The sequence below is a fragment of the Silene latifolia genome, chromosome 7 (genome assembly GCF_048544455.1).
Source record: "Silene latifolia isolate original U9 population chromosome 7, ASM4854445v1, whole genome shotgun sequence".
Taxonomy (NCBI): Eukaryota; Viridiplantae; Streptophyta; class Magnoliopsida; order Caryophyllales; family Caryophyllaceae; genus Silene; species Silene latifolia.
In genome coordinates, this window is record NC_133532.1 from 10,489,732 (window position 1) to 10,502,273 (window position 12,542).

The 12,542-nt window shown below is 33.1% G+C and overlaps 1 protein-coding gene across 1 annotated transcript; it reads right to left on the bottom strand.

The window, feature by feature from the left end:
- Positions 1 to 478: 478 nt before the first annotated feature.
- LOC141591692 (protein indeterminate-domain 7-like) lies at positions 479 to 4,465 on the bottom strand. The gene is made up of 3 exons (XM_074412111.1): positions 3,727 to 4,465; positions 2,744 to 3,143; positions 479 to 1,732 (listed from the first exon to the last, which is right to left on the bottom strand). Exons 1-3 carry the CDS (start codon positions 3,959 to 3,961, stop codon positions 646 to 648), a joined length of 1,722 nt encoding a protein of 573 aa, XP_074268212.1. The 5' UTR covers positions 3,962 to 4,465; the 3' UTR covers positions 479 to 645.
- Between the last annotated feature and the right edge of the window lie 8,077 nt (positions 4,466 to 12,542).

Below are 12,542 nucleotides of genomic sequence, written 5' to 3' on the forward strand. Positions count from 1 at the left end.
TTCCCATTTTTTGCCATACATAGAAATTTACGTATGCTTTTGCATTCATTCATTACTCTACTAGAGCTAAAAAAAACACTAGGGCTTCCTCTTAGGTTACATAAATATAGTAGTAATAATACTTCATAATATAACGATAATGTCTTAGTCTAATGATTGAGACGTTTATATAGACAAAGGATACCACGCTGTCCACGCGTGAATGTTATGTCCCTCCTCTTCGATTGGTAGTTATATTCGAAGATGTATTAGCCCAGTGGTTATCATTTGTCTTTTGTACGTTTATCAATGCTTATTTCATTTCGCTAATAACTTTATTTACATATTTATAAAAAATAATAAAATTTCATATTGTTAACTTACTCATTAAAATAAATCACATAACTGTATTTTATATAATATATTAATCCGTATAAATTATTTTGCATATTCTGTTCACTTATGAATAACGTCTAAAAAGCAAATAATGACAATTGACTAGACAGAACGAGTAACACTTAATTTAATATTTATGGAAGTATATAATAAATAAATAAAATATATATTTAACACCCAAAATAATTCCTTTGGGAAATAGAAATAAAAGAGCAAAATTGAGCTAATTAATTAACTTGCTAATTAATTAAACAAAATAGCTAATTAAATTTACCATGGTTTATGTAGTGTTTCTTGTTGATGAAGAGAAGTGGCATTATTACTAGTAGTAGTAGTACTAGTAGCATTGGTAGTTGTCATGCAATTCCCATAACCAGAAAGGGTAAAAATGTCATTTTGTGATAGTGGAGTCAACCCCAAAAAATCCCTAGTCAACCCCTCACTCCCACCACCACCACCACCTCCACCTCCACCGCGGCCGCTACCAAGTGCTTGTTGAAATGCCAATGCATCATCATAAGATGAGGAAATAGAGTTGACCATCATGTCTTGAAGAAAAGCTGATGGGCCTTGGTTTGGGCTTGGGCCTGACCCGGGCCCACTAGTGGTTGTTGGTGTGGGTGTAGCAGCTTTATTATTGCCAAAAGAAGACAAACCATGGTTATTATTACTAGTAGTACTAGATGACTGGTGTTGTTGTTGTTGTTGTTGGTCACGTGAGGATAAGTTTAGTCCAAACATCCCAGCTGTTGAATTTGTTCTTGTTATTGTATTTGAAGTATTCTCTGTCACGTGACCCTGTCCCTGAGTAGTACCCTGACCCTTGTTGTTGCTCATGGTTGCTCCCATTTGTGCTGCCTTCTGCAGCAATGCAGTTGCTGACATGTGCGGCGCTGCTATTGCTTGAGTATGATACCCTCCTCCTCCTCCTCCTCCTCCTCCGGCTACGCCTCCAGACGACATTGCAAATGTCGGTCCAATGTTAGGGTTACTAGGGTTTTGATGATTTTGTTGATACTCAATTTGTTGCATCATTAGATATTGTTGTTGTTGATCTTGATGATGAGGGGTATTGTCCATAGGAGGACAAGAAAGCCATGGCGGAAGATTAATCAAATTCGGCTGATGCTGCTGCTGCGGATGATGCTGTAGTTCTCTTTTGAGTGAGGATGCATGTAGAGAATCATGTTGTTGTTGTTGCATGTTCATGAAATGTGAATTTGAATTTGAAGGTCCAATTGTTGATAAAATTGGATTAATATTAATAATATTCATTGGATTTGTTGTTGTTATTGCTCTTGCTGTTTCTTCAGCTAATGCATCACAAAATGCCCTGTGTGTTATAAAACTGTCCCTCCTGCAACAAATTATCGACTCAGTAACATCTGGTGACGCCGTCTCATTTTAATTTCAGACACATGCATGCACATAACAAAAAGAAAAATGATTTCTGAATAATAAATCAGCTTTTGCTGTTACCTTCTCACTTGCTTTCTGTCTCTTTTATATCCCTATTCCTTTTACTCTGACAACCTCTACTGTTTTGGTGAAAGAATCTCTGCTAGTACTTACCTAAAGTCTATGCCATGAATAATAATTCAATCAAAAGTTAAAATAAAAGGTAAACTTTCAACCATGAAATCATTCTCTACATTAATTTTCATGAATTTATTTCCTTTTTCAGTATGTCCCTGGTCGTCTTAGTTAAAACCGTCTTAATTTAATCCTTCGTCTCACATTTCTTCTTTTATTTTTGCTTAGCATGAAACAAGGCCGTCATATCTCATATGTATACAACGGCCTTATTTGCGAGTAGTTTCTACTATTTTTGCTTTCAAAAACACATTTAATCACGATTTTGTAACAATAAGGAGTACAACATAGACACATAGTTACCTAAGTTAGCATTAAATGAGTCGCATAGCATGAAACAAGGCCGTCACACATATGTATATATACATCTGTCTTATTTGAGTTTTTCCGTTGCTTAGTAATTACGGAGTAGTTTCTACTATTTTTGCTTTTGAAAAAACACATTTAATCATGACTTTGCAACACAGTAAACATAGTTACTTTAAGTTAGCATTAAATAAGTCGCATAAGCATGAAACAAGGCCGTCATATGTATACATCAATCTTATTTCAGTTTTTCCATTAGGGAATAGTGTTACTCTTTTAATCATAAGTCATAACTTTGTAACATTGCATTAATCAAACAAAAATTCTTACTTGTGACAGTCACAAGTTATGACGACATCTCACAACCAATTTAAGTAATGTCAAAACAGAAAGGAGGATGTGAGACGTTACAAGCTTTTAACCGTCACAAGCAGAACTCGCTCGTTATTAATCAAATTGAAATATATACCTGGAAAAAAGAGTGCCACAGTCACATCTATATTCTCTGGTACCACAAACCTTAGAATGAGCTTTCCAATCAGATTGAACAGCATATTTTTTAGAACACTTGTCACATTTCCATTTTTTTTCACCATGTTTTCTGGAAAAATGTTTCTTAATACCAGTCAAATCACCCAATGCTCTTGATGGATGATTATGCACACAAGTTGGTTCAGGACATACATACACTTTCTTCTTAATTACTTCAGTTTTTGACCTTTGTTTTAACTTCCATGGTAAATTATGCCCTCTTCTGTGTAATTGCAGGTTTTGATCTCTTTGAAATCCTTTGTTGCATATTTCACATACAAATCTGTTTGTTGCTAGTAATGTCTTTGGTGATAATGCTATCACTTCTGATTCCGGGTCTGAAACAACAAACATAATTTCATCATTTTATTGCTGACGGGTTTTGAACCCAAGTTGTGAAGTACCAACCAGTGTCAGAAATTGTATTAAACCTTAGAAAATAGTGAAAGTTTGAATCTTTTTAATGAAATTTAAAAACCCATATCAGAAATTGTATTAAATCTTCAGAAAATAGTAAAAGTTTGAATCTTTTTAATGAAATTTAAAAACCCATATCAGAAATTGTATTAAGTCTTCAGAAAATAGTAAAAGTTTGAATCTTTTTGATGAAATTTAAAAACCCATATCAGAATTGTACTAAAACATCTAAAAAATGGTAAAAGTTTGAATCTTTTTTATAAAATTTGAACAAATTTTACTACTTTAAGACAAAACACTAAAAACCCATATCAGAATTTAGCTAGTAGCAATGAAAAACTACACAAGTTTGAATTTTTTTTAGGTCGTCTTTCAGAAACAGTCTCTTTGTGTTGATAATAACACAAGGGTAAGACTGCGCAGATTACAGAAGCACTTAAGGCACTAGGGTAATGTTACTGTCGTCGAAATGAATAAAATTTAGAAGTTATATATTAAACAGACCTGGATTTCCTGGTAGGTTTCTTTTCTTCTTAGCAGGTGGTTCATCAGACTGTTCTTGATGAACAGACAGATCATCTTGCTGCTGGTTTGAGAAATACTGAAGTTGGTGAGGATAAGTTGAACTACTCGGTTCGCCTCGATTATTGCTTGATGAAACACTTGCTTCCCCAGATACTGGTGATGTTAAATTTGACAAATTCTCTTCCACAAATACTTGCTCTTGATGTTTTATCATTTTTCACCTTTTTTTAAAAATAAAATAAAAATTTGGACTAACTGTATATAGACTATAGTATATCTCTAGTAGAAAAATACCCTATGGTGACGGTTGTACATGACCTTTTGTGACGGTTTTGATTTTACCTCATAGATCTTGGTAGATCTTATGTAATATATATGTATGATTATGAACTGATATATAGCATGTCTATATATGTATGTAGAAGAAACAGGTGCAGCAAGAACATCAGCAAAACTCTTCTTCTTTCTTTGGCTGCAACCTAAGTGACAACTTTCATTTTTTGTGGAGTTAGAGAGAGAAAGAGAAGGGAAAGAGAGTATAAGAGTATGTGTGTTTAGAGAGAGAAAGAAAGAAGGACAAAGAGAGATAGATGGAGGTCTCTTTAAGGGTAGAACAAGCCTGCCTCTAGGTACTATGTTACTTGGTTGTTTTGATAAGTATGCTTACTAAAAACCAAGAAAATTATATCCTAGGTTACTCCGATTTTTTACATTACTTCACGTAATTTATAGTTTTATCGGGAGGTTTATATATGATCTGAGTATGATATTTGAACATTTTATTTTAGACTTGAAGTATGAGTTTAACTTAAATAAGAAATGAGTTTAATGCTTGGGTATGCACTGTATCAGATACTTCTAGCATTACTTTGCGTAGTTTGTAGTTTTAGCATTTAGACTTGTATATGATCTGAGTATGATATTTGAAAATTTCATTTTAGATTTAAAAGGTGTATATGAGTTTATCTTAAATAAATAAGAAATGAGTTTAATAAACAGGTATGCGCTCTGTCAAATCCTTGTAACATTATTTCGCGTAATTTATAGTTTTACCGTTAATACTGTATATATGATTTGAGCATGATATTTGAACATTTCATTTTAGATTTAGAGTATATGAGTTTATTTTAATTGAGAAACAAGTTTAATACTTAGGTACACATCGGATCCTTGTAACCGGGAGTTTTAGTTAGTACTATGCTTTCTTGTTCTCTATGCAAAAATTCAATGCTCTCATACTCAATTTTAGGCAAAAAAAAAAAGAAAGAAAGAATAAAGCAAGTAATAATAAATGGGTTTTTCTTAATAATAATATTGGGTTTAAATTAATAAAATGAAATAATTTGTAAAATCTGACGTAGCAAATTTGTCTTGTCCTTTGTTTTGGGGTGTTTGGGAGTATCTTTTTCACCCTTACACAAACAACTACGAAGTATTTAATATCTTTTCTGTTGGTTAGAATTGTTAAATGTTTTTTAGCTTTTAAAAAGTTAGTAATTTATCATCCTCCCCACTCCCATAAACTTTTCTTTAATCTCACCATCTTTCCCATCTATGCTATAAAGTGAGGTGGAAAAGCAACCTTGTAGAAAGGGACAATCATTTGTAAATCAATGAAAATTGAAGAGGGAAAGAGGTTTGATCTAAAATTATTGTAAAGTTTGTAATACAAATTCAAAATTTTAGTGTGTGAAAACAAGTCCACAAATTTTGAATCCATTTTTAAAATAATGCTCAAAAATAAAATATTTGTCGTTTTGGGTCGGTTTTGAAAATAATTGTCAAAATAGTGTCCACGTAGGCTCGGATATGTGAAACACGGAGTAAACACGCCACTGTGAATGGCGTGGGAGAAATTTTTACTTGAGGTAGACACGCCACTATGAATGGCGTGTCTTTATCTGATAAAAATTTTCAAGTCGCTTTTTCAGTGCTATGGTATTTTAATCTCTCTTTTTCAATCCTTCCATTATCATCAACCTTCCATTCTGGCACCTCCATTACTTCCACCTCATAGCCCACAACAACAAGAGCCCACCATAAGTCCCTCAATCACCATTGATTAATCTCTCAGCATCATCGTAAACCACCATAGGCACACCATTAACAACTTAGCTCAACAATTAACTTCACCACACCCACTCACATAAACCAAATCTCTCTCCTCTCTAATTTTTAATCTCCCTAAGTGCAGTGATTACACATTAATAATATAATTGAAGATAGAGACCCCGACTGAGACAGAGGAGGAAGAACAACACCGTCGCCGTCGTTCGTCACCGATACTTCTGTTCGAGAAAACCGTCAGCGCCACAAAAGGGAGGGTAATTAGGATCGTAGCCACCGATATAATTGATGGACATGGTGTGTTTTGGCATTGACATTGTTTATCGCTAGAGGGCGTCCCAATCTTGAACCGTTGTATACTTGTATGTGTCCGAGTGATTTGGGAAGCTAGTGGTCATCTCAATCTATAGTCTTTTGCAATTTGTGTGTATTGAAGAGGACTTGTGAGTGGAGGTTGAAATTAAACATTGACGCAAAGGAAAAAAGGGTAGGAAATTTCTGGGTATCAAAAATGATGAAGTTTCTGGACATTAAGAGACACGCCCTTTCATATGGCGTGTTTATTTTAATAGACCCGCCATTATCAATGGCGTGTCTATTTTACAAGACACGCCATTCGTATTGGCGTGTTTGAGTCCAGTAGTTGCGCAAACTTGACACTTTCTTAGTCACTATAAACACGCCATTGCTAATGGCGTGTTTGTTCAAATTTTTAGGTTTTGAAAACCCGATCCTACGTGGACACCATTTTAACAATTATTTTCAAAACCGACCCAAAACGACAAATATTTTATTTTTGAGCATTATTTTAAAAATGGATTCACAAATTTTTCATTACTTAAGTTGAAAATTTAGTAAATCCTACGTAATTACGTGATGTTCCTATCTGACTTGATTTAGTAAATCCTACGTAAATTTTTCATTACTTAGTTGAAAATTTAGTAAAGCCTTAAAGGTCGCAAATGACGTTAGTATTCAAAAAATTATGAATCATTACAATAAGATATAAGGCTATTTACATTTGTTATTACCAAGAAATGTTTCATAAAATATATTTTTAACAATGATATATAAGTGCAAAGAAACGTGGTTAAAGTTCGTATTTGACCGTAAATATTTAGAAAGTTATGAAACATTATAATAAGATATAAAGTTATTTACATTTGCTAAAAATAAATATTTCATTAAAATAAAAATTTAACAAAAAATAATACTCCGTAGTAATATATAAATCAATAAGTGTAAAGAAATGTGGTTAAAGTGTTACCTAACAGACTGCAAAAAGTTAAACGGAAACATCATATCATGTACTGTAATTAGGAAGAGAATATTTTTTTTACGAGGGGGCCACTGGCTACGTAGTGGCAGACCGCGGACCTAATGGGTTTATCTTATTATATTACTCATTTTTCTCTACGAAGTTATTTTTTTTTTAATAGTAAATCCTGATTCCGTCATTGACACAACGTGACTTGCCATCCCTCTCGTTGCATCCGTCCAATCGCCCACTAATCTCGAAAAATAGTAGACCAATAAAATAAAATTAGGGCAAACAAGCGCTCCTGCTAATCGTCTCGTTCCGTATTTATCTGGAATAGTATCAATTTGTATATTCTGTAACATGACATGAAATAAAGATGATTAGTAAAGAAGTAGAAAACCTTTTAGGTAGCAAAGCTTTTCTTCCGGTACTTAAATTTGATTTTACGAACTTTATTGCTTACTACTTTTGTGTGAATATTCATTTTCTGCTTTTCTATTATAGTTGCTTCCACATGCATTATCGATCTTTATTTCACTCTCCAAATAATTGTTATCCTTAAGCTAAGAATTAGATCATCATTCTTATGAAGTTTTGTTACTAGTGATTTGTTTCTTCAATCTTGGCTACGTAAATGGATTTAATGCAATTATTTCATCACAATGATAGTCGATAGAGTTACCTAGAGATACTAAAACTCGATACTACCCTCTCACGCGCCCGGTTTAATCAATTTGATGGATTCTGCAACAGTGAATTTAAGTAGGGGCTATAGCAAGGGCGCTCGCTTCGATTGGCCAAGGAAAAATTAGAAAGTTTTAGTTAAAAGTTCTGAATTTTTTCATGTTTACGTTATGTCATTACTTTTTCGCAAAGCCAAAATTATTTAACTGTAAGGTCAATTCTTATGTAGTTGTATTCATTTCTTTTATTACGGAGTCTTAAAGACTTCAAATTTTCAAATCAGCCAAATTTCGATCCTGAAAAAGGTCAATTGTCGAAAAGTTTTGGTGTCTCAACTCTCAAAAGCCCGCTATCTTGTATGTGGCTACGCCACTAGCTAAGATGGTTAATCTAACCAAGTGGTGTTAGTCTAGTGGTAGCTGGGTTAAACCTTGAAGCTTGCAGAAATGAAGGAGTTGAGAGGTCCCGGGTTCGACTACCAGCTGGGGCGATGATCACTTGGCCACTGCAGCCTCTGAAAGGGGTGGCTTACATGGTCCATGTGGTGGTGCGGGAATGCATGGGCTTGGGGGGATTCAACCCCCTCGCCATCAAAAAAAAAAAATGTTTAATCTATAATTGTAAATCTTGGTTTTGTCAGTGTCCACTGAACATGCTGCATATATGAGAGGGTGATACGGAAACCCAGATATTATCGATGACTTCATATTCATTATTTTTTTCATTGCCTAATAGAATTCGGTGTATGAGTATGTATAGAACTTGGCAACTCGAAAGGTCACAATCTTCTATCATTTAAATGTTCCACAAAAATATTATACGATGTAATGAAAAAGCTGAATCCATCACAAAATGACAAGTTCTTTTTATAAATTATTAAGTGATTCAAATATTTATTTCTTGTACGAGTAGGTAAATTAAAAGCCACTCATTTTAATAATGCTTTGTGTTTTGATATGATGTTGATCCAACATTACTTTTTATTTCATGTTGGGTGTCATGCTCTATTATTATTAATTTGTTAGCAATTGTTGGTCTTTCATAATACACTCTCCATATTAATTCTATAACCTTTTAATTTGTTTATCATGCAAGTCTTTTACTTTCAAAATTAAACATTTTATTTCTTATGAAAGTTTTTCATATATAAGACTATAAGTATAATTTCATACAGTAACATTTAGTTTTTCTAACGTGTGCCCTTAGAGCACACATTAATAATCTAAATGTGGTAAGATTAACAAGATATTCTTACAGTAACATTTAACTTCTATAAATGTATAAATAATACACATTAGGTCTCAGGTTCGAATTACTCCACTCGTATATATTGTAATGTCATGTGGCTCATTTGACACACACACAAAACGCCTAATTAACTAATAAAATAGAGGAATATTAATACTTTGTATTATCCTTGACTCCTCGACGAAACTTATTTATCCGTCCAATTAAAATTTTTAAGTTCGCGATTCTTAGTCAAATCCAATAAAGTCAACTTTTACTAGTGTTTTCTCAATATTTAAAATTAACTACAATAATTCTTAAATAGGGAGTAACATAATATATTTGAAGCCAAAACGTAATATCAATATATTTTTGAAAAATTAATAATAATTACTATAAAAACACAAGATGCGGACGGTAGGTCCAGGGTTTGAATTCAAGAACTATGATTGAATCAGAATAACACCGTGTCAGTTGATCTGAGTGCTTATGAGTAGTGTTAACGCGTTATTGATTTAATCAAGTCATACTTTAATTTGACAAACATACATTTTGTAATAATAATAACGTAAATTTGATATCCATCCAATCCAGCTCATGTCATATTATCCACATCTATTATCAGTTTTGTTTCTTTCTAAATATGAGAATAGAGTCTAACAATATTGGTCATTTGTTATCTAGTAAAATATAGATGAAGCATTTAAGCTTGTTATCAAAATGATCATGCTCGTTCTTATTGTGACGTTTCACCCTTTTATTTCCTAAATACATTTCATATTGGTTTTAACATTTGTCTCTTCCAAATGCTTTTTTTCTTGAAATGAAGACTAAATTTGTCTTGTAATATTAAGAAACACAATTAATTATCTAGTATATTACATATTTTGTACACACAAGAATTTGTTTATGACAATTGACAACTTACCATTTAATCTAATTAATACCCGCATAAAAGAAGTGCAGATGTCAGCTAATAAAGTCATTAGGGTAGTATACTGGTATTCATGACCTAGGTTAAAATCCTGTTAGCGGCATATTGCCCTTGTGACTCCATGTATGTTACACCCAAAAAAAATTACAAGTAACCACCAAGTTTTTGTCATAAAAAATATACAATTGCGCGAATATTTAATGTACAGAGTAATATATAATACAAAGTACATAATAATAATAAGGGATAAAAACTAATTTAATTAAATATTTTTTATCGCGAATAACGATCTAACAAACTAAGTTACTTGTATTAATATGTTTTAAAATTAGTATACAATATATATATTATTAGCTCATCATATCCAATCATTGAAGTAAAGTGTAAAAACATTTTCCATAATGTACGTAAACTTAAAAGTTAAATATTAATCATGGTATTAAGATCAGAAAAGTAGGACGCTAATAATTATCCTAAAACAAAAGATTAGAGTGGTGTTCACTCGAAAAAGACTCGAGAATTGCTTGGTCACCTTCTATATAACTTCAATTTGTCACTTTGATATATAAGTACAATGGAATTCCTATACTTTTTCCATTCCAACACTTCTACAATAGCGTTAACTTGTACTCCCTCCGTCCCGGTCATTTGTTGTCCTTTGGTTTTGGCACAAAGACCAAGGAAAGAGGAGAGAGCCAATAGCTAAATGACAAGTGGAACAAATTGAGTGTGAAAGATCAAATTACTCATCAAGTTCATTCTTAAAATAGAAAGGACAACAAATGACTGAGACACCCAAAAATGGAAAAGGACAACAAATGACCGGGACGGAGGGAGTATGAAATTTGCTAAGATAAATAAAGCTGAAATAAGTTGAGTTGAGCTGAGGTGTGCTGAATTGTGCTGAACTTAAATGAATGCTCCGTTCTTTCTAGCTTAATTTCAGCTTAGTTCAACTTTATTTAGTTCAAGTTCATTCAGTGCAGTGTAGTATAGCTCGGTTCAGCTCATCTCTTCACTAATTAATCGTTACTTGACTACATTCATTCAGATTAATTTCGATCATTCGATTCAATTCATTTAATTTCATTCGATTCATTGTAGCTCTATCTGCAAAAAAAAAAAAGGGCTAAATAAAGTACATAACATAGAATAGACGAGTAGGGTAAAAATAAAAAAGAAGATAAAAGTCGATAATAAACTATAGTACGTTTAACTAAATTTGGCCTAAAAAAGACATCAATCAACGAACAATTGAGGTCAATTCCAGTAATAATACAAGAAGAGAAGGCAATTTGAATTGAATGCAGTTTTGTTGAACGTTCTAATTTCAATGGGACCTAAGATATTGTATTTTTCTGTTTTATGTTTTCTCGTAGTTTTTATTATCTCAAAGTTTATCGCATACACCCTTCAATGGCTGTCGTTTACTCGTTTATATCCCTAAAAAAAAGTTGTCATTCTCACTTTCTCAGTGTCATAAACACGTACTTGGCCCATCATTAATTTAAAATCTCCCTTTTTATTATTTTACAAATATTATAATATAAAATTATTGTAATTTCTTCACTTTTCTTACGTAAAATTGAGCAAAATATAGAAATGTTAGTTTATATGTTAAGTGTCGCGACACCAAGAATACAAGTGTGCATGGGATTAGTGTATACGACACTACGTAACACACTAACACCATCACTTATTCAAAGCTATACATTTGGCACGCACGTACATAAGCATGCTAGGGTTTTCCGTAATATCCGTCTATGACCACTGCACTAAATTTATCAAGATTCACTAAATTATTATCACAACTTCATCCAAATTCTAATTGAAGCGTTATATTTTCAAATGGGACTAAGCAAGCAAGGTTTTTGAGGTTTCGATAGAGATGGGAGTGGGTCGTGTTAGGCAGTGTGTTGAGAAGAAAATATCACGAATTAAAAATTTGTTTTTTTTTGGACCAAAATGATCTGATCTCAACTCGAAATTAATCGACTTATAAAATCTGAATCGAATCAACTTATAGGATCTCGAATCGAATCAACTTATAAGATCTGAAGTGAACTTAAATTAAGTGACATATAGGATCTGAACTGAACTTATAGGATCTGAACTGAACCGAACTGAACTTATAGGATCTGAACTGAACTTATAGGATCTGAACTGAGCTGAACTTCGTCCCGTGCCCGACAAAAGAAAATGGCGGTCCAAGCACAGTCCATGGTCCATGCGTGCCATATCATGTCGTACTATACTTGAGCGTGCCTTAACAATTCATTCACCTTAACCAAGTTTCTTTGTATTTTGAGCGTGCTGAAGCGTGTCGTGCCAAAGTGGGTTGTGCCTAGGCACGGTCTTTTTCTCAAACTTCGGCCACCGCACTGCCAATAGCCCACGACCAATACGTATCGTGTCGTGCTGGTCATGTCAATTCTATGTCGTGCTAAAATTGATCGTGGGCTGTATTGGATCGTGTCAGCCCGCGTACCACTTCCATATCTAGGTTATGATCAAAGTTAGTTTCCAAGGGCAACATTATTTTATTGAATTTTTGAAATAAAGATTAATTAACAAAGCACCATAAATTTGACTAGAACATCATAAACACTATAAATTTAAATA

Coding starts and splice junctions, on each gene's coding strand:
- LOC141591692 (XM_074412111.1), bottom strand. CDS start 3,961: ATGATAAAACATCAAGAGCAAGTATTTGTGGAAGAGAATTTGTCAAAT. Junction 3,144..3,726: donor AAACCTACCAGGAAATCCAG/GTCTGTTTAATA, acceptor TTGTTGTTTCAG/ACCCGGAATCAGAAGTGATA. Junction 1,733..2,743: donor TGTGGCACTCTTTTTTCCAG/GTATATATTTCA, acceptor AATTTGTTGCAG/GAGGGACAGTTTTATAACAC.